Below are 19797 nucleotides of genomic sequence, written 5' to 3'. Positions count from 1 at the left end.
GTCGTCCACAGTCGCATGGAATCTTGACGGCTGTTATCTGACATCGGAACCGTCCGCCAATAGTGCTTGTGCTACCCAGTAAAGCCACCACTAGTTTGTTGTAAGATGTCTGCACATTAAACGTACTCGTTCCACACCGTAGCTGTGCATCAGCTAGATTCGAGTCGCCACTAAGAGATATAGCCAGCTTGTCGTAGTAACACCCAGTACTCGAAGGAAGATACATATCATAACACTGCACGTACAGATAATGACCAACGGGTGCGTTTATCGTGTACCGGCAATTTGCACCCGGAGTGTAATAGTTGGAAAAATTGGGCGACTCAATATAGCCTGTCTGACCGGTAGAGTAGCTATATGTATAATCACAGGTTCCATACTGACCCGTGACAGAAACGATCGTCGTCACTAAGATCACCCAACAGCTCACTAAGCAACCAATCATGCTAAGGCTTTTCAATCTATATGACCGATCACGTTCGATCTCGAAACGACTACAGCATTGCTGCTGTGTTAAACTCCCCTATTTACTACGATCGAATTGGATCATCCCGAAAACGTGCTAGTCACCCACCGCCAAACAGCTGCTCAAATAGACACTAGCAACGCCACCTGCATGCGCCACGATACAAGATATCCAGCTCCTATTATCTATTCATCCTATACGGCCTGTTGTCGAACTCCAACAAATTAGGCCATTGACGTATCCCAACTATGGCGTCTTGAAGACGAGCCAAACTAGCCAAAATGTCTATCAAAACAACCGTTTTCTGCAAAAATGGTTTAGCGTAGCATCGTTACAATAACCTCCAAAGTAAGACTCTGTTCCGATAGCAGATAAAGCGAACCAATAAGTCTGTTGTTCAGAGAAATTGCTGTTGTGGACGTCGTGTACTGAAACATCTGTTTTCAAATTACCTAACATACACACTCACTGTTTATCAGCCGGCAGCAGCAAGCAACCTTCGATCGCAGATGGAGACAGACAGATACGGAAGGGGGTCTGGAGAGGAGTTACTTACAATCCAAAGATAACAATCCATCTTGTGTGTACTCGCTTCCTGTACGTACGGATTCCATTGGTTCCGTTCCTTTGTTGCGTTCATTCGGACACCCGAAAAACTCAGTCGGTGGTGTTATTTTATCATGCTTGGTAGCAACTTTCTTATCGCTGCTCTCGTGGCTTCCATTGCGGTCGGAGTGAATGCTCAGTTTGCCGGATGTGACAGGCAAAAGACCTTCACTAGCGGTGAGGTGTTTTACGTGGAGTCTCCCAACTATTCCAACTACTTCCCCAGCGGAACCAATTGTCGTTGGCAGCTAACCGCACCAACTGGCAACACTCTGTACATCAACTGCTACGATGTAGTGCTAGCATCGGTAACCATTCGAACCTACCAGAAACTACTTCACTCCTTACTAACTAGCAACCTTTTTTTATTTTTTTCTCAGTCGAACTTGTGTGCTGCCGATAGATTGGAAATTTCACTGCGTAATGATCCAACCCTAGCATCCGCGACGAAATATTGTGGCCAAAAGGCGTTCGTATTGCAGACCACGGGAAATCAAGCTACAATCGCTCTTCGAACTATCAGCACCTCAAGTGGAGGCCGATTCCGATGTCAGGTGGTAGCGCAACCTCCGAAATGTAGCTGTGGTTTACGAAGAACTTCCAAGATCGTCGGTGGAGTAGAAACACGTGTTAACGAATTTCCAATGATGGCCGGCATGGTAGACTCAACGTCTCGTAATGTTTTCTGTGGTGCAACAATCAGTAAGGACATGAGGTTTTTTTTTCTCTTCTAGAAACACAGTTCATCACCGCTTTTCTAACATTACAGTTTCGGAGTATCACGCTATTACGGCGGTTCATTGCATGACTGGACGAAGCATTTCGGCGGTCGGTCTGCTGGTGGGAGATCATAATCTCTCGATAGGAACGGACACTAGCTATTCAGTGTTGATGCGGCTTGCATCCATCACCAACCATCCATCCTATCGGAGCTCACCATCCACGAATGATATCGCCATTGCACGCACCGCTGATCGAATTGTCTTCAACGCAGCAGTCGGTCCGGCCTGCCTTCCTTTACGATTCTCCACATCTTCGTTCGAAGGTGCGGTAGTAGAAGCCACCGGTTGGGGTACACTCGATTTCGGACTACCGGCTTCCAAGGTACTGCAGAAAGTATCACTCAACGTTATCTCGCAGCAGTCGTGCTCTTCTCAAATGCCAAACATCGTTGCGTCGCACATCTGCACCTATACACCTGGTCGCGATACCTGTCAGTACGATTCTGGTGGCCCCTTGTTCTTGACCTCCAGCGGCTACCTTTACCTAGTCGGCGTTGTTAATTATGGTTCTGGTTGTGCGACAAGCAAACCATCCGTTAGTAGCCGCATTACTTCCCATCTGTCGTGGATTCAGAGTGCAACACCGGGTGTTAATTACTGCAATCCTTAACTGAAAACATCTATGAAAATATATATTCACCGCTTGGCCGATTTATCTTTGCTAGCATACTATTCCGCTTGTATTTGTCGACTACCTACATCACATACGAAACCATCTAACACGTGGCGCATGCCCGGCGCGCTTTACATACGCACGAATCTCACACATTTCGGCTCACTCGACAGCACACGACATCGATGAGCGTAAGGTGGTTGACTGGTAGGAGAGTAGAGATGAATGATCTTGCTTTAGCTACTCACTGACCAGCACAACCACCACGAGAGGAAGCGGCGAAAATCATTTCCCGATGATTTTTCGATTGCCCCGACTGAATGGTCAGTCGACGGTCGATGTCCATCTACCGCGGATCAACAGTGAAAGCGAATAGCCTTGTGTGACCCCAGAATCAGGGCCTTCCAAATAGTGTTTCTGAGTGATTCAAGCACGTAATACGATCATACCAAAAGATGACAAAGGCAGTGAACGCTGGGTGGAAGCTAGATGGTGATGAGAAAGGTACGCATGCTACCAGCTGATTCCATGTAATGTAACGGCACAGTAAGGAGTTAAATCATTATCTGGCGGAATGCTTTTCAATGCTGAACATCCCTTCCATTCAGTGCGGCATCGTAAATCGCAATTTCGTCGAATTACACAATTGCAATCATACAGCATTGACGCGATCGTCATAGCCGCAAGGCCTAGTTTGGTTTCGCAATTTCCACCATTTTTCGTTAGTTCATTTTGCGGGTTTGCGTGCTTGGTGTATTTTTAAATCGTCAAAAACCGGCGCAACACCCTAGCATAGCCTACACGAAGCGATGTATGTTTGGATTAGTAGCCACGGCTGTTTTGCGATGCACGTGTGTTTGTGAGAACTCAAACTCGCCAACAGCTGTTGGCGCAGGTGGCCGTGAAAATCGAAGACACAAAAATCGGGAAAAACAAAGCAACCGGAGGGAACTTTGGTTTCAAAAATGGAAGTAATGCAGAGAGAGAACGATCGATCACGATCGAAAATATTGGAACCGTTGTTTGAACGAAGATATTGGAACCGTTCGGTGTTAATTAACAAACATTATGAGCACGTGCCTTAAATGAATATCGATTCATCAGCGCACCCTTCCTCATGCTAGGCGTAGTACGGCCACGAAGGATTTTATGCTTCCAGCGCAAACCCGTTGACAACGCGATGAATTCAATAATTATCACAAATGATAAATTCGATTCCTCCGACGGGGGATTCAAATTCAATCAAATTCCCAGTCACTCAGATTTAGCAGCAGTCTTCATTCCTCCAGCCCCAACCAACCCTATTTAGCTTCTGCTCACGATCTCACGGGAGTTTCATTACACCCGGAAGGGCTTTTAGTTTACGACAGCTTCACCGGCGGCTGAATGTGATGATGATGCTGTTGCATGCTTACAATCAGATTCACGTACGCGTGCTTCTGTTAAAACCATGAGCAGGCCACGCCCGGGAAAGGGAGAGACGCACGTTTTCCTCTAATTGAAGGTACGGAAAACTTTTCCACTTTGCCAACCCGTCTTCGTCGCCCTCGTTCATTCGCTTACTTTGGCTCGCAGGAACCAAATGCCTGGGTGGGTTCGGTCGTCTATCTAGTGAAAGTGCTATGGTGTTTCTAATGGCGCACTAGCCTTCCGAAATTACGGTCATTAGAAAACACCCTCCACGCGCAAAACCACCATTGAAGCGTTCCCGAGCCGAAAAGTGAGGTAACATAGGCCGCGTGCCACGACAAATATTCCCAGGAGTGCAATAAATACGAAACGTGTGGAAAATTATGTTCCATTTCGACTCCACCCGTTATTCAGCGAACCGCGCCTCCTCGCTGCAGCAGCAACAGCGGCACTCGCGCCAGTGACGCCAGCAGCAGAAGGGCAGGCAGAGAATAAATCTTGATAGTGAAGCAATGTTGGAGTGAGCGAAAAGAGCAAGCATCGTGTGCTGGTGGCAGTCTCAATTTGTCCGGAAACCAGCACCGCAACCGTTGGTTTGTGTATTATGAGCAAATAATTGTGCATAATTGCTTGCTCACGCTTGCGATCCTTTCTGCTGTCCCAAAAAAGCCGTCTTTCTTCTCGTTGGGCGGTGGAAGCCTTTACTGGAACCTAACGCACACGGAAGGTGAGAGTGGTTCATTAGTCAGCCTTTCTACCAGCGAGTGAACACGCCTGGACGAACCGTAAATTAATCCGTGATGTTGAGCAAACCTTACCCCAACACTACGCATGGTTTCGGTTTCGTTCGAGAATTATGGTAGCAGCGACTCACATACTAGTCACAGTCACGAGACCTCTTCACCTCTAATCAAAGTCATCGAAAAAGTTCACCAACCAAGTTCACACAACACCAACGACCGACGTCCTATCTTCGCACTTGCGGGTCGAGGGGTGATGGCGCAAAAAGCCAAATAAAGGTCCCGACATGCCACGGTGTCCCTACAGGCGCGACCTCCATGAGAACCCATGTTAAGATTCGGAAGCCGGATGATGTGGAAGCGGATAAATTATGCACAGCTTCTTCTGTATAACACCGGTCGCTCGGTTCACGAAGCGAGCACGGAGCATGAGAGCTAGATTTTAAATAATTTAGTCAAGCAATTCGGAACCCCGTGCTAGTAGAGAGGGAAACAATGAGCTAATACATGACACCGCATCGCACCGCGCTACATTACACGACCGAAATAAGCTTCCGAACCTCCGAGAGGGTCCACTCACTCCTTCCCTACTCTTCGCCCTACTGAGCTGCTCGAAAGTGGCTACCGGGCACCGTGACGGAGAAAAAAGGGGTCATAAGAAGCTCATTTAATAAGTTTCGTGACCATAAATCCAAATGTTAACGAGACCTACGTCCGCCCCGGAAACGAACACACAAGCGAGTAGGTTAACGTTACAGAACGTAATCACTTCCCACCATGTCGCCCCAGTTATATGCAGCGATTGTCATAATCATCTTTTCCTCTTCCTCGCAAAAAGCAAGTGTTAGTAGTACCCGCCGCTCGGTTCTCGGTTTCGGGTTGTCTCCGGGACGAAAGAACCCGCGAATCGTTATAAGTTTTCACCAAAAATTATCCTTTCTTAAACGAGCACGTTCTTCGTTAACTAGCCGCATTGCCCGCACTCGAGCTCGCCCCCACTACTAATATTTGTGCCACAACCATTTCGGTTTAACACTGAATACGTGCACTTTCGTATTGAAGCGTACCTTATGAGCTTCATTCAAAAGACGGTTCTATAGACACCTTTAAGAGGTTAAAGTCTCCAATCCATTGAGCCACGCCAAGCAAAGAGGATATTTCAAGGCAATTCGTTTGATGGATTCCTTTTTTCAGAAAAACAAAGGCTTAAGAAACAACACAAACTCGGCACGTGGTTGCTCCAGCAGAGAAGCGCATATTGTGCCATTTATGATCAATTTGAACGCAACCCAACTCCATCTCCATCCGAGCTTGCATTCCATATTCACGGCTCCCCATTGGTACCTGGTTAGCCTCGTATTCATCACACCACGGCAGTAGCGTGGAGGTAGTATTTTGTAGTAATTTACTTTGCGTCGGACGAGACACATGGGAAGCACTCATAACTCTAGATCTCTTCCCAAAGCCCCCTGCTCAAGAATGCGATTTGTTCCTTTGTCCGGTCGTTTGTCTATCTTCCGGTCCTTTCCGTTGTATGATCCTTTCATGCGATGAAGCGAACCGAAACCATCTTTGCCGGTTCGAATCACAGTTGGCAGCCTGATAAGTGCTTGTCGCTGGCAGTACACGTTGCTATTGAAATGAAATTTGAGCAACCCATGAAAGCAACAAAACTATCAACACAAACAGTTTCATACAGAGTCACGAATAAAAATTCATTTTCACAAAGCAAATCATCCATTCGAATAACCTTTCAATCCATCTGACCATTCCGACCGAATGGCACGGCACAATTTGATCTTTCACACAAGGTATGGTTGGTTGAGGAATGAAATTATAAATATTTTATTCACGCCTCTCGCCCGATACGACCGACACAGCGTGCTATATCGAGGTCGACGAAGACGACGAGGCCGCATCTGGAGCGTTCGAGTCGAGCACTGCAGACCTATCTAATGAGAACGATTTCCAAACTGATGACCCCACCGAGCAGCAGGGCTGGACACAATGGAGCAACCTACCTGACCACATCCTTGAGCGCATCTTTTCGCATCTAACCGTCAAGGAGCGCTACTACGCGAGTCTGGTAAGTCCCTATCAAGATGATTATACTCATGATGATGATAGTGATGATGATGATGGCTCGTTGTTTGCATTGACCCCACAAAAAAAACCCTTTTATGAGATTGATTAATTGCTCGTTTCCTCAACACACACAGACCTGCTACGGATGGTACCGGGCGTTCTATCTGCCACACGTGTGGTCTAACTTCCTGGTTGAGGATGCGACGCTCGGCCGCATGAAATACAACTACTACTCCGGCTGGCAACCGGTGCTCGATCATTCACGACTACAGAGCTGCCTCCTGTCCGTGGGTCACCTCATCCGTGGTCTTGACTTCCGACCGCAGGTTAGCTTCAATAACATGTTCCAGTTCATGTCGCTCATCTCGTGGGCGATGGAGCAGAACACTAGCCCAAAAGGATGCCCACGCGAATGGGTCGGTTGTGGTTCGCGCATCCGTTCACTCAACTATCTGTTCCCGTGCAACATGGCCTACAGCGAGGATCCGGACTCGATCAAGCTCTTCGGCACCGGAGGTCAGCTGCTGGCGGCCCTCAAACGACTCATGCTCTGCCTCACGAACCTGCACTCGCTGTCACTAGTCGATCTAATGCTAGAACGGTACGAGGCGAACCATTTACTGGACGAGGTGCTCGAATCGTGTTGTCTAGTCCTAAGGCGCCTCTGTCTCGTTAACGTGACTAGCGTCCACTGTCCGATTATGCACATTGGACTATTTCTCAATCTACAGGTGAGTCGCTTAGCTTGTCGTAACACCCGGAAGGACTCAACAAATCGGTTTTTCGCATCTCAACCACCGCTTCTCGGGTTGTTTGTGCCTTAACCGACCCCGAGGCGCTAATGCCCCGTTACCTTTTTCATCCGTTTTCTGTCCTCTGCGATGAAGCGTATCCACCAGCCCCCAAAAAGGTGTCGGTTCTTATCGATAACCCTAGAGGAGTTTCTGGGTGTTTGCTAGTATGTTTCACACAACTCACGCTAGTCGCTTGTTGACGGCAATTTGCATAATCGCTCAATTTGTAAAACGAGAGCGTCTAGCAGCTCTCGTCAGCTCTCACTAGGCGAGTTGCAGCTGCATGCATTCGCTGTGAGACGGACTGTGAGTCCGTCGGGTAACACCGTAAACCCACTCCACGATCATGGTAATGATGATTGTGTGAAATGTGACAGCAAAGTTAGTGGATTAAGGTGTGAGCGACAGCGAACGACAACAGGCGTATTTAGTAACCGAAAGCGATTAATCACTGCTTCTCCGTTCACCATCGCACCATCCTTTCCAGGTACTGATAGTGTCACCGCAAAACGTAGACGATGATGTGCTTATACTGTTGGCCGATTCGAAGGTCAAACATCTCACGCTGTTGCAGAATCGCTACACACCACCCGCCCTAGCCATCAGTCCTTGCTCGGCGAAAGCATGGCTAACGGTTCGTCGGGATAACCCGAGGCTACGAGTTCACTTACGCGTCGAATCTACCAGCAATGCCCAGATATTGCTGCAACCTGAAGCACCAGTCGCCAGCATGATCTATCAAACCCCCAAAACAAAGGTATTACCAAACTATTAAAATCTACAATCAATGCTTAATACAACCCTCACAAACAACAACCTTTTCTCCTGGGGATCAGCAAGAATGCTTATTATTCGAGCATAATTAAAACTACCACGTAGTAGCTATCCAGAGACCAGAGTTATTGCGCTATTTGCATATTTACTACCACCAAGCAATAAACAGACAAGCAAAGCAAGCGAAAGGAGCGAAAGCTTGCAATCAAACCGCTTGTCTTGACAAGCGTACTTGTACAACGAGAGGCTGATTATGATAGTTCCCTTCTCTTTCTTCATAACCTTTATCTAAAGACTTTCATAATATTTCCGCCACGCAAACAATCCACTCGACACACCATGTGCAGTAAACAAAACAACAAACAAGTAGTTTTGCGAAAGAAGCTTCAGGCAAACATGCTGGTAGGCCCAGCTAGGAATGGGAATACAAACAATCATGATAAGCATACAGGCACACCAGGGCGACTCAAGAAAGATTGCAATAAATTATTGTTTCCCCTTTTCCAACCGCAACCCGCTTTACACACTTGCAAGAGAGACACAGCAACAAACCACCAACCAAGCATACTTCCAGTGTACAGCTCTTGCTGGAATCAGGTATGGCCCATGGGTAGGATTACGGCACCTTCAATTGAAGCCAAATTCACAACCGTACCGGGGAAGCGACTAACGTCTGAGTGTTAATTAAGTTTGATGATAGTTTGTTGATTATTCTTATTCATATGCATAATGGAATTGGCTTGCTTGAGCTGCTACCCACACGAACAACCACTCGCCATCTGTGCGCGCGAATTCAGAATCTCCCGAAATCTCACCCAACGCGTCCGGTTAAATGCATCTTCCCACCTGCGAATGGAGGAAATGTCTCTCATAAGCGATTCTCCGTACGCTACGCTTCTCTCGGCAGATTACATCGGACCAGCTGGTTGGTGCAGTAGACGCTTACAAGTACACGCTCACCGTTTACGGGCATGAACAACTACTAACGGATACCAAGAGTTGCGGAAAGCACGACGGAGAGTTCCAGGAACGGCCTGACAGTTTGCTAGTCTTGCTGGCACGCTCCTGTGCCGGCCTCAACGCCCTGGTGAGCTACCTACCGCACCTACGTCTCATCACCATAGTACACTGCACTTCCTAGCATCCACCGTTGTCTCTCTTTTCAACGTTGCAGATGATAAGGGAATGCATCTCGACCGCCACCATTCTGTTGATTGCCCGGACAGCACACAACTTGCGCCATCTCTACGTCAACCGAGCACAGGTGATGCTGGAATGCGATTGGCCCCGCAATCCCGAGTGGACGGAGGAATTTTACCAGTGGTTAAGGGTTACATCGAGCTCACTCGAGTCAACCGAACGAGAAGTGGGCCGAATCCTAGATCATCCATCGTGGCACTTGCTGTCGGAAGAACACTTTCAAAGCACATCACTTGCCCGACATGTAGCCTTTTAAGTTGTGTTTAATCTGCGATCCACGGATCGTTAATAAGTTTCTCCGAGATCCCTACCAAATCTTAGCAAAAGCCGTCTTTTAACGTACTGATTGAAGTGCAGTGCTAGGTTTCTCTGTACGGAAGAGTTTTAATCACGTTGAAGTTAATTGGCCATCACTACTCACATTTATATAGAAGTTGGAGCAGATTGTCATAATTACGTCTTTTCAGCTACAATCATTTGCACCTTTTCCTCCTAGTTCTTCATTGGATAGTGCTACGCAGCTCTAACTCCGCGTAGCAAGGATGCAAAAAACCAAATCACAAAGGCATGCATCGTATTACATCGTAGGATGGACAAAAGAATGGACATGCTCAAAGTGTACAGAGGAGTACTTCACTATCCTACTCGACACTCAACATACAATAATTACCAAAAACAATTCTTAAAAATGCTTCAAATTTTCAAACTGCGTGCTCTGTTTGCGGCCGCATGGTTATTGAAATTTCATATTCTTTATCAGTAAATTATTCATATTTAAATATCATTTCACTGTCACATGTCGCAAAAAAAATCGGAGCTATTATTGATATACAGATTATCTACATTCTTATCGTATTACTGAAACATGTATATTTACCGTAAAAGATTAGAATTAGTGACATTAGTGAATGCGAGATTCATTCACGAGCGGAAAGATATCTTAATTAATTTATAAGTAATAAAACATTAAATGTTCTTTCTAATTTAATTGACAAATACCATTCAATCATCATACATCAATAAGATTCATTGTGTCATGCCTAACATTTCCTAAATAACATCGTTATGATGCAAAGTAACTGTCTTTGCTGCAGGAAAACTTCTTCGAAAACACTCCCACACCCAACTCATCCCCATCCCCCACACGCTACTCCCGCCATCCCGTGGTGTCAACAGGAGCAATTCGTAGCTCCCGACAAACAGAATCTCCGACGTGTCGCTTATCAGTATTACGAACTCATCAAATTTTTTCGCACGAATACCTCCCATTCAATTTCATTTCTTTACATCCCAAAGAACGCCCGAGATCTGCTTTCCAACCAATCATACTCCAACCCACGGGCTCCCACAGCATTCCAGAGATCGTTTAGCAAAAGGCAAAGTTTTTCGATTTCTCGCCATCATTCCGTTTGGGGATGGTTTTTCTTTGTGGTGCTGCCTATCTTGGTGATAGAGTACAGCATTCGGCACACTTCAGGAGAGCGTCACGTGACATCCTCAAGACCGGGCAAGGCTCTAGCGCCAGCTGGTTACAGGTTGAAAACATTTTCGATCACCTCATCCAAAGAAAGGACGTTGAATGGAGAAGTAACCAGAAAGCTGTTTACGACCTACAGAAAGCTATAATAGCAGACACTCGCTGAGCATGCAATTGCTTCCAATGGCTAGAGAATTGGGTGGAAAATATCTTGCTTAAGTGAGTATGAGCATGATAACAAGTAGCACTTTGCATATTTTGTTGACTCGTTGCCGCTCCACGCTCTTCGGCTTGTTTGACAAATTCAATCTATACCATTAATACTGCCTGCGAACGGTGCCAGTACTGCAAGTAATGCCAAGGTTAACGAGAGCGAATCGACTGCACGACCACTCACTACGACAGGTAGGTAAACATGCGTTCCAAATCACTGATTCCTCCTAGGAATGATTTATTGGGCGCACATTTTTCTGGCTCACTCAAGTGAATTGAAATGCGTACCATTTGCTGGCTTACAGAACCATGGACTACGCATCGTCGGGTCGATCATATTATACAATTTCCTGCAAGCGGCGTTCTGCGCACCCAAGAATACAAACACCATCACCACGATGGTTCACGAGACTGTTCGAAACGTGTACGGTGGAAGCGAATGATAATTAATTGATTACTTCTCTCTACCACACATTCCACAAATCATTTCGCACTGTCATCCCCCAACCGCTGTCCTGTCTGGTTTTTTTTCCAGAAACGGTGGCTTCATCAATAAACCATACACCCGATGGGTGGTTTGCTCGCAGTGTGTGATCTTGCTATCCGACCGCTCGACACCAACTGGCGGCGGGTGGCTGCAATTAATTCAATTGACAAAAATCGCGAAATACCAACTACATAGACTACAATTCTTCGTCCGTGCTTTCTCTATTTTCTCTCTTTCCCTCTCTCTTTCTCTCTCTCTCTCTCTCTTTCTCTCTCTCTCTCTCTATCTCTCTCTCTCTCTCTCTCTCTCTCTCTCTCTCTCTCTCTCTCTCTCTCTCTCTCTCTCTCTCTCGCTCTCTCTTTATCACCATCAAGTTGCTTCAAAATGAGTTAAGCAGTGCGTGGTGGAGGTTGAAAAAAAGCTTTAAACATCTCTCCTGCAACGAAACCAACTTGTCCGAACAGAACCAAATTTTGTCACATGGTATTTTAAGCAGCCATCAACAATACTGTGCGAGATTTGGAGAACTTTGTTTAACAACTTCCTGATTTTTCAAAATCGCGAAACACCAAGCGCCTCCATCATAGGCGTCTCCATACCAGGCGCCTCCATCCAAGAACACGGACGGAGGATTGAAACATACTTTTCAGTTATCATGTCCCGGGAGGTCTGCAGGGCTTCGATATTCGATTGTACATTCCTGAAAACCAGAGAACTGTACACTCAGGACGGATAAAATCACGTAAAACTGTAGCAACGAAATAATGAAGAATGTTCTCATCGCACGCGAGAGAGGAAGCAATTAAATTTGCTCTGGGATTTCAATTTAATTATTGTCCATAAATCAAAAAAACACGTGACATCGCCTGGAATGTGGCCCGTCGGAGGTAATCCTTTGTCGTACCACCGGGCGGGACAAGAGGACTCCTGCTTAATATACAGTACCACCTGATAGCATCACTTCCGTTGGCTCTTATTCAATCGTTTTGCTAGTCTCTAACTCTTTCTACAACTAAATCCGGGGCGCCACGTTACCATGTTGGGCTTTTCATTGTTCACATGCTTCCCAATATTTGTGGATCTGTCTGTCACTTGCTAAAGTCGGTGAAGCGTGTACCATCAGTTCGTTATTTATTTTAATTTAATCCATTAACGTAACATCCGGCCTCCTCTCGGGGAGTGTATGTGATGTCCCTGAGAGAGAGGGTGCTACTAGGGCACCATTCTATACTACCAACCTGCAACCACATCGCGGCACCACAACTCACTGAGGGCGTCACATTCAAGCTGCGGCTGTCGGTATTTAAAAACGGATTTTTCTGCGAAAAAACCCAAATACCATGAAGTAATGAAGAAAGGGGAATACCCGCAGACCGCCAAATTTACGGGTGTTCGGCCCTGATGAAAATTGCAACCCCCATAACGAGTGCCGCTTGCGTGGCTCGCTGAAGTTCAGTCATTGCCGTTGATAGCGCGCGCCATCGCTACCGTTGCCAACACTCAATTCTACTAGCTCCGATGTCGCACAGTAATTACGATATTTTAACTGAAAACATAATGAAATTTCACAGCACAACCTCCTAAGTGAATTCGGTACAAACACCCCGTCCGCGGCGACCTTGTATGGTGCGCTAACGTAGCAAGCGCAGCGCACGATCATTGTAATGAAAAGCACGGCAAACCAATTTTACAGCGATTTCGCGTGAGGCTGGAAGATGAACTGACAGAAAACGTCGGTTGAAATAGCGGAAGCGAGAAAGCCAAAGGCCACACGGAAAATCATCAAACCAAATGAACGCTGGCCACACTCACATGAAGAATGAAACGATTACATTGCCCCCGGGGATCCACTGGGCAATCACCGGTTGCTAACTGTACAATGGCAATGCCTACAAGCTTGCCTCGGTGGCGAGCTTCCTTCTCTTCACCAATCCACCTGTGCTCTTCCGGTTTCCGGTTTAGTAATGATGGCTTTCACCACCAGCGGAGCGAGATGAAATCGGAACGACAATTTAATGATGACGTTCTTGTAGCGAAGGTGAATTTGAGCTCAATTGCGTCCATTCCGGGTTGCGTTGGTTCCGTTACTACACACGGTCCCCCGGAACTGTCACCTGGGCTACCAATTTCAGGACACTCGTCACCATTTCAACGCCTAGCCTACTGGACGATTAGGATAATATTGTTTTCAAAGCGTTGTATTACCAAGGGTTGCTCTTCCTTCGCAGAACGGTCCACGAGAGGTCATACAGACCACCGGCCTACTACTGTTCAGTGTTCCCAACTTGTCGCAGCATTATATTTCGGGTAATTGATTTTCGAAATGTCTCTCGCAAGGTGATTGTGCAATATTAATTAACTCTCTTTGTGCAATTTGGCCCACCCAGCATCCAGCCATTGATGTTTTATCGCAACTGTTAAACTCGATCAGGGGCCGGATTTGTGAAAACTAACTATACAAAAAGCTCATTATAATTGCGTTGTTCGCATTTACACGAGGCTATCGGCAGTGCAGCCTGTCACTAGCAGTTGATTTGGTTAAAATAACTTATTAAATGTATTCAGTTAACTTTACCGAATTTCTATTCCGTAGAGCGATCCCTTTAAGAATACATATTTTTGGAACTAGTGATAGTTGGGTGGTAGAAGGGGTATCCATGCATCCAAAATCAAAATTCATTTCTTCACATTCCAAATTCGTCCCAAATATTCATCATCCTTGCATCACTGTTCGGGGAAAGTGGGAACCACAGCGCAATCGCCCTCGATGAGAAAGCTTCCTTCGCATAGAAGCTGAATCGCTGCCTGCAGAGCATTACCCAAGAGTAAACCCTTTTACGCTTGAATTCGTCCCGTGTTCGCAGGCCTTTTTTCGTCCTTTTTCTACGTTTCGTAGCTTCGTAGCATTTGCACACTACGAGGCTGTTTCACTAATGAAAACGATAAATTTCAAACCACCCAGCAGACCGGCACGGATTCTTTGCGATTCTTTTGAGTTCACCCGCGCCCTATAAGTCGTTGCACGGCGCAGGGCAGCATCGCTTGTAAAATGAGCGATTTTCGTTAACCTTCTGTCAAAATATTCTTATCACATAGCACGCTCAACCCACGGGCTTAACCACCGAACGATGAATGAAACAATGGAATCAAGATGAATGATTTAAACCGCTATTGCTCCGCCATTGCATTCTAAAGCACTCGCACAAGAGCAGTGCTAAAAAGGCTAGCGAACGAAAGCGAACGAAACCATAGACCACCAACGAGTTGAATTCGAGATTTCACTGCGAATACACTGGCACCCTGGTGTGGGCCACTACGCATCCACACGCCGGTTGCTCACTTGCAGGATATCCAATTGAAACGCATCGACGAAGGTGGTGTAAAAACAGTTGCTACAATCTGCAATAAATTCAACGTGTGGCACAGTTTTTCTTCGCTCCAGAACACACACTCACACATAAACACAGATTCTTTTTTGCCCATAAACAACGTAAAATCCTCGAAAACCAACGAGCTTTTGCGTAGCCATCGCCATCCATCGTGCTGGTCGTGACCGTCGTTCTCGATGAATATCACAAGCTTACATACAATGCATCATGGGTCGGCAGCGGTTGTGCTTCCTTTAACCTACCTACCTAACCTAGCCGGCCGATGTCACACATTTCTCACCCCAACCATGCCATACGAGCTCAGTACGTCTCGAGGCGCACTACTGTCGCCGAATTCGTTGCAGACTCGCGAGGCTTTTACCATTGTTGTTCATTACAATTTCGGGCTCGCGGCTTCAGGTCCAACGTAGGAAACAGTCAACATCGTCAAACTTGAATCCGCTTTGGCTGCACCAGGTCTATCCGTTGACTTTCCTAATGCCGAGTTGTCGGTCCCATGCTCAGCGCCAAATCCAGCACGAGGCGTTACAGTTCGGCCCACCGTAACGCCCCAAAATCCGGGCAACGAAGAGGTAATCGGAAAAGAAAATCCAATTCCTGCGGTTTAAGGCCGGACTGGAGCAAACAGTCAACCGACCAGCCAGAAACGAGAGAGGCTCCGTTTTTGATGCGAAAACTTTACTTCCTCTCCGGGCACACACATACCATACACACCAGCCGCCCTGATTTGCATGCGCCAGATTGTGTAGCCTTGCCGCGAGCCAGCATGCTGGGAAAAAGTCAATCCGGCGATGCCTTTTGCAGTTGCAAGCAAGCAGCGGTCAGGTCGACATGCAGCATGGTGCACGAACCGTGGTCTATGCTAGCAACGCAATGCCAACTACAGACGTTGCTAGGCGTTTGTGGGCTAGCACGATGGGCGGTGCATAAATCGCACTTTTACAGCGAATCCTTGTCGTCCACCATTGGCACTTGCTGTCCGTAACAGTTGGTTTTAATATTTATTTCTTGTTTTTAGGTTCGCCAACATCGAGAGTAACATCACTAACCTACCGGCCAACAACCGGTGGCCTGTTGGGTGACCATTTTCACGTCCTGAAACCCCGCCCGTCTGACTATTGCATTCTCTCTTGGCAAACGGTCACAAATCGAGCTGGCCACCATAGGCAAGCGTTTCGAGGGATTTCTCTGTTGAATTTATTTTACATAAAATTAAGCAAAACAATTTGTCATCTTGCGACTTCACTATCCAAGCGACAGGCATCGTGTGGCGAAGAAACCTTTTGTGTGTGATCGCACGCGGGTCGCAGCATTCCAATTTCTATAATATGTGCTCCAGCGAGTGTTGTGGAATTAATCTGGGTTTTACCTGTTCGAAAACCGAAAAAGGGGTGGACCAAGGCAATGGTGGGACGTCCCGTTTTATCATGTGGTTAGTCGGAGTTTCCCTCGGCCGGTTGGTTAGTTCTTTGCTCGTTATCTCAACACCACCGTATCTCGCTTAGCGAAAACAGTAGAAGGACGTGGCGCTATTAGCCATAATCCAGTCCAGGAACTCGGTAACCCTGGTATTAACACTTGGCCGCTCGGTGGCACAAGCGAACCCAAAGCTAACCAATCCCACGTTATACAGCAGCCCGGTCGAAGGATTTGTGTAAAACAAGGGACCACCAGAATCCGCCTGCGAAGCCAACCGAACCAGAAGAAGAAATCATTTGTTGAACAAAAAAAACCCACACCCGAACTAAACGCAAACGATAAAATCAGCGTTCCTCAGGGTAGACGATTGCAGAGCAAACTATTGAACCATTTACTTCGGCCCTGGTACTAACCTGACAAGTGTCACGATCGGGTGTAAAGGTGCAAAGCTGCTGATACGGAACAGTGCTTCCTAGACGCTGCGAGCACTGCGAGTTGGCGATGACCGAAAGTTGAACTTTCTGAAGGGTATCCGAACGAGGGCCACCGAAATCCAGGTCACCCCAACCAGTAGCCTCCAGCTGTAAACCCTCGAACGATTGCCTCGTGTATCGCCATGGTAGACATGCCGGACCAACCGCTGCGTTGTACTGGATCGCTCTTTCAGTACGCACCAGCGCAATATCATTCGCTACCGGCTTCAGGGTGAATCCATAATGGCTCAAAAACTGAACCACGACGTAGATCTGCGCAAACGACGTATCGCTGCCAGAGCGTATATTGTGATCGCCTACTAAGAGCACCGTATCGTTCGTGGTACGTTGCAGTAGACAGTGAGCCGCCGTCAGGGCATAATTATCAGTAACTGTCAAAGCACGCACAAGGGTCAAATGGTTACTTCCGCGCTAAGTAACGTACATCCCATGATCCGATGCGCGTGCCATCTCTATACTTACTGATGGTGGCGCCGCAGATAACGGTTTTCGTTTTAACATCGATCAGTGCCGCCATCATGGGAAACTCGTTCACTACCGTCTCCACGCCATTCACGATACGTTGCTAAAACGGAAAGCCGGTAACGGAAGACCTTGAGAACACGGGGAAACCTACCGAGGAAGGAAGCACGTGGCTTCTATTACCGTCTTCTTCCGGCCACATTCACAGTTTTGCTCCGGTATGCTCAGCGTACAGCTAAACTTGCCACCGAAGCTAGTTGGTGCCGATGTGAGGCGCATCGTCAAGCTGTTGCCGGTTGATTTCTCTTGCAGTGATCCAACGCCACAGTAGACATAGGCATCGCTAAAATCCAAACGCCCACTGCGTGATACCTTCAGCGAGTCCAGCCTACAGTTGGTGCTCTGTCAGAATGATACCGCCACCAGTGTAGTTCTACTGTGGTGCCATTGCACTCCTCTTCCTCCGATACTCCTCTTCTCCTATACTTACACTCGGAATCTGCAAGGTAGGACAATCGACAGCGATCCTGTACCCGTAGGGTGCTCGAATAGTGTACGTACACTCTATGTTCGCGGGATAGTTCTGAGGGTAACGTGGAGACACCAGTTGATACGTGGAACCGAACTTCATGTCGAGCGTAAACGAGCACTGGCCATGCACTTGCTGAACCACCAACGCTGTGCCGAGCAATAGCAGTAGCAGTTGCAACAGTCGCGGAAACCTAAATCTCACTAATTTACAAAACATTCTACCCGGCGGAGTACTATCGAAATGCATCGATCACACACAGTGCACCACTGAGCCCGTGAGAACGTACTTTGCATTCTTAAATACTATCCAATTTTCAGCAGCTCCATTTCCGCACACACCAACGGTAACACGCTCATTGACGCTATAACGTCGATGCGCAGCTCACTCGTGTGATAAGAATATGAGGGCTTCCGTTCAGCCAGGAAACATAAATAAACGGGTTCGGTTTTGAAACCTACTCGGGCTGTGCTTGAAAACCTGTTTGCACCTTTTTCGGTGGTTTTTTGATTAGTTTTTGATTGACGTACCCGAAAATTGGGCTTTGCGTTATCGCGCTCTGGTTCGTTTTGGGAAAGTATGTGGCTCGCTTCCATCAGCGCTGGGTTTCATTTACTCGTTCTGGATAGTTTTTGCTGCCTTGAACATTCCTCGACTAAAAGGCCTCCAGCGACTGACCAACGCAAAAACTGCCCGAAGTGACACATTTTAGCCGCTCGCTGTTGGCAACAAACTGTCACGATTCCCGGAAACTACCCTGTTCCCGGTTGCCACACGCAAACAGTAGCTAGCTTCGAACAAAAGGATCTACCAAATTGGTAGAGAACGATTTTTTGTACTTTTCTGGCCCCGCATGCATTCGGCCTACCTACGATGCGAATGCACTCATCCGGTTCTCGAAGCCGGAAGTGACGCCCACCACCGATCCGTAGAACTGGCAGCTACTTTATGCCACTTTTTCAATGAACTTGGCTACGTTTTTCCATCAGCATAGCGACGTGCATTAATCGCACCACCTCAGACGACCGTAGTACGACAGGAAACGATGAAACTGCAAAACGACGCTATGCACCATAAATCATGAACGCCATCCAAAAGTGAAATTTTTATTGCTCCATCGCTCCACGCTCGGCTACATCACCCTTATTCAGGCCGTGGGCATCCATTGCGTAGCAACCGACCCATCGCAGCAAACAACATTTTAAATACTATTAATTAGCCTCCATTGGCATGGCTTGCGTGCTTGAAGAACCGAAAAAAGGCACAATTACTGCGTTGAACTCCCACCTACCGGGGGACCATAGCACCCTGTCCACCCCGTTCGGTAATCCCAATGCTCCCGTAAATCCCGTGCTGTTTTGGATGCTAGGATGTCAATAATAATATACATTCCGTTTAATTCAATATTTGCGAGCGAGCCTAATGGGCCGTCATCGGTCGGTTGGTTGGTTCGTTTGGAGATCATGAAATATCACAAAACTTAGTTGTGCGTGAAATTAAATTTTTGTCAATCGATTTCACTGGTTCGTGGCAGTTCCTCTTTGAAGTGTCCGCCTAGAATCTGTACAAGGTAAACTCTTTTTTAATTATCCTCATCTTGGCTATTACAAACTTTAAACACCTGGGTACATAAACCTAAAATTAATCCCCTTTTTCCAACTGAACTCCCCTGTATCCGTAAATGGACTTCGCTCATACTGTCAATTCAACCGAATACCGGCCGTCGCGTTAAAAGTGAAAAAGAAATACAATAACGGGCTCTACTGCTTCTAGATAAACTTTAAACAATCCAACCAATATGTATGGGAGAGAGTGTGCTACCACTGTCAAACAGGAACACGCTCAAACACAACTAAC

At 46.9% G+C, this 19797-nt stretch overlaps 4 protein-coding genes across 4 annotated transcripts in view; 2 read left to right on the top strand and 2 right to left on the bottom strand.

The window, feature by feature from the left end:
- LOC125958025 (venom serine protease-like) overlaps positions 1 to 489 on the bottom strand; it is a 1413-nt gene extending 924 nt beyond the window's left edge. Inside the window, exon 1 of the mRNA XM_049691116.1 lies at positions 1 to 489. This exon is cut by the window's left edge and continues 8 nt beyond it. Within this exon, the coding sequence (XP_049547073.1) occupies positions 1 to 445 (445 nt within the window). The 5' untranslated portion in view covers positions 446 to 489.
- Positions 490 to 999: 510 nt separating this feature from the next.
- Positions 1000 to 2523, top strand: LOC125958026 (venom serine protease-like). Its single transcript, XM_049691117.1, has 3 exons — positions 1000 to 1380; positions 1453 to 1774; positions 1842 to 2523. The coding sequence occupies exons 1-3, from the start codon at positions 1147 to 1149 to the stop codon at positions 2462 to 2464; spliced, it is 1179 nt and encodes a 392-aa protein (XP_049547074.1). The 5' UTR covers positions 1000 to 1146; the 3' UTR covers positions 2465 to 2523.
- Positions 2524 to 2812: 289 nt separating this feature from the next.
- Positions 2813 to 10404, top strand: LOC125958024 (uncharacterized). The gene is made up of 6 exons (XM_049691115.1): positions 2813 to 2971; positions 6498 to 6703; positions 6837 to 7433; positions 7984 to 8253; positions 9178 to 9357; positions 9445 to 10404. The coding sequence occupies exons 1-6, from the start codon at positions 2923 to 2925 to the stop codon at positions 9724 to 9726; spliced, it is 1584 nt and encodes a 527-aa protein (XP_049547072.1). The 5' UTR covers positions 2813 to 2922; the 3' UTR covers positions 9727 to 10404.
- A 5460-nt stretch (positions 10405 to 15864) lies between these two features.
- On the bottom strand, positions 15865 to 18123 carry LOC125957367 (venom serine protease-like). Its single transcript, XM_049690024.1, has 5 exons — positions 17902 to 18123; positions 17595 to 17813; positions 17412 to 17514; positions 16869 to 17320; positions 15865 to 16717 (listed from the first exon to the last, which is right to left on the bottom strand). The coding sequence occupies exons 1-5, from the start codon at positions 18040 to 18042 to the stop codon at positions 16538 to 16540; spliced, it is 1095 nt and encodes a 364-aa protein (XP_049545981.1). The 5' UTR covers positions 18043 to 18123; the 3' UTR covers positions 15865 to 16537.
- Positions 18124 to 19797: the final 1674 nt, after the last annotated feature.

Source organism: Anopheles darlingi, chromosome 3 (genome assembly GCF_943734745.1).
Source record: "Anopheles darlingi chromosome 3, idAnoDarlMG_H_01, whole genome shotgun sequence".
Classification (NCBI taxonomy): domain Eukaryota; kingdom Metazoa; phylum Arthropoda; class Insecta; order Diptera; family Culicidae; genus Anopheles; species Anopheles darlingi.
This window is presented reverse-complemented; position numbering and strand designations above follow the sequence as displayed.

Coding starts and splice junctions, on each gene's coding strand:
- LOC125957367 (XM_049690024.1), bottom strand. CDS start 18,042: ATGAAGTTCGGTTCCACGTATCAACTGGTGTCTCCACGTTACCCTCAG. Junction 17,321..17,411: donor TATCTGCGGCGCCACCATCA/GTAAGTATAGAG, acceptor GTGCTTTGACAG/TTACTGATAATTATGCCCTG. Junction 16,718..16,868: donor CCGATCGTGACACTTGTCAG/GTTAGTACCAGG, acceptor TTGGCTTCGCAG/GCGGATTCTGGTGGTCCCTT.
- LOC125958024 (XM_049691115.1), top strand. CDS start 2,923: ATGACAAAGGCAGTGAACGCTGGGTGGAAGCTAGATGGTGATGAGAAA. Junction 2,972..6,497: donor GCTAGATGGTGATGAGAAAG/GTACGCATGCTA, acceptor CGACCGACACAG/CGTGCTATATCGAGGTCGAC. Junction 9,358..9,444: donor GTGCCGGCCTCAACGCCCTG/GTGAGCTACCTA, acceptor TCAACGTTGCAG/ATGATAAGGGAATGCATCTC.
- LOC125958026 (XM_049691117.1), top strand. CDS start 1,147: ATGCTTGGTAGCAACTTTCTTATCGCTGCTCTCGTGGCTTCCATTGCG. Junction 1,381..1,452: donor ACGATGTAGTGCTAGCATCG/GTAACCATTCGA, acceptor TTTTTTTCTCAG/TCGAACTTGTGTGCTGCCGA. Junction 1,775..1,841: donor TTTCTGTGGTGCAACAATCA/GTAAGGACATGA, acceptor CTAACATTACAG/TTTCGGAGTATCACGCTATT.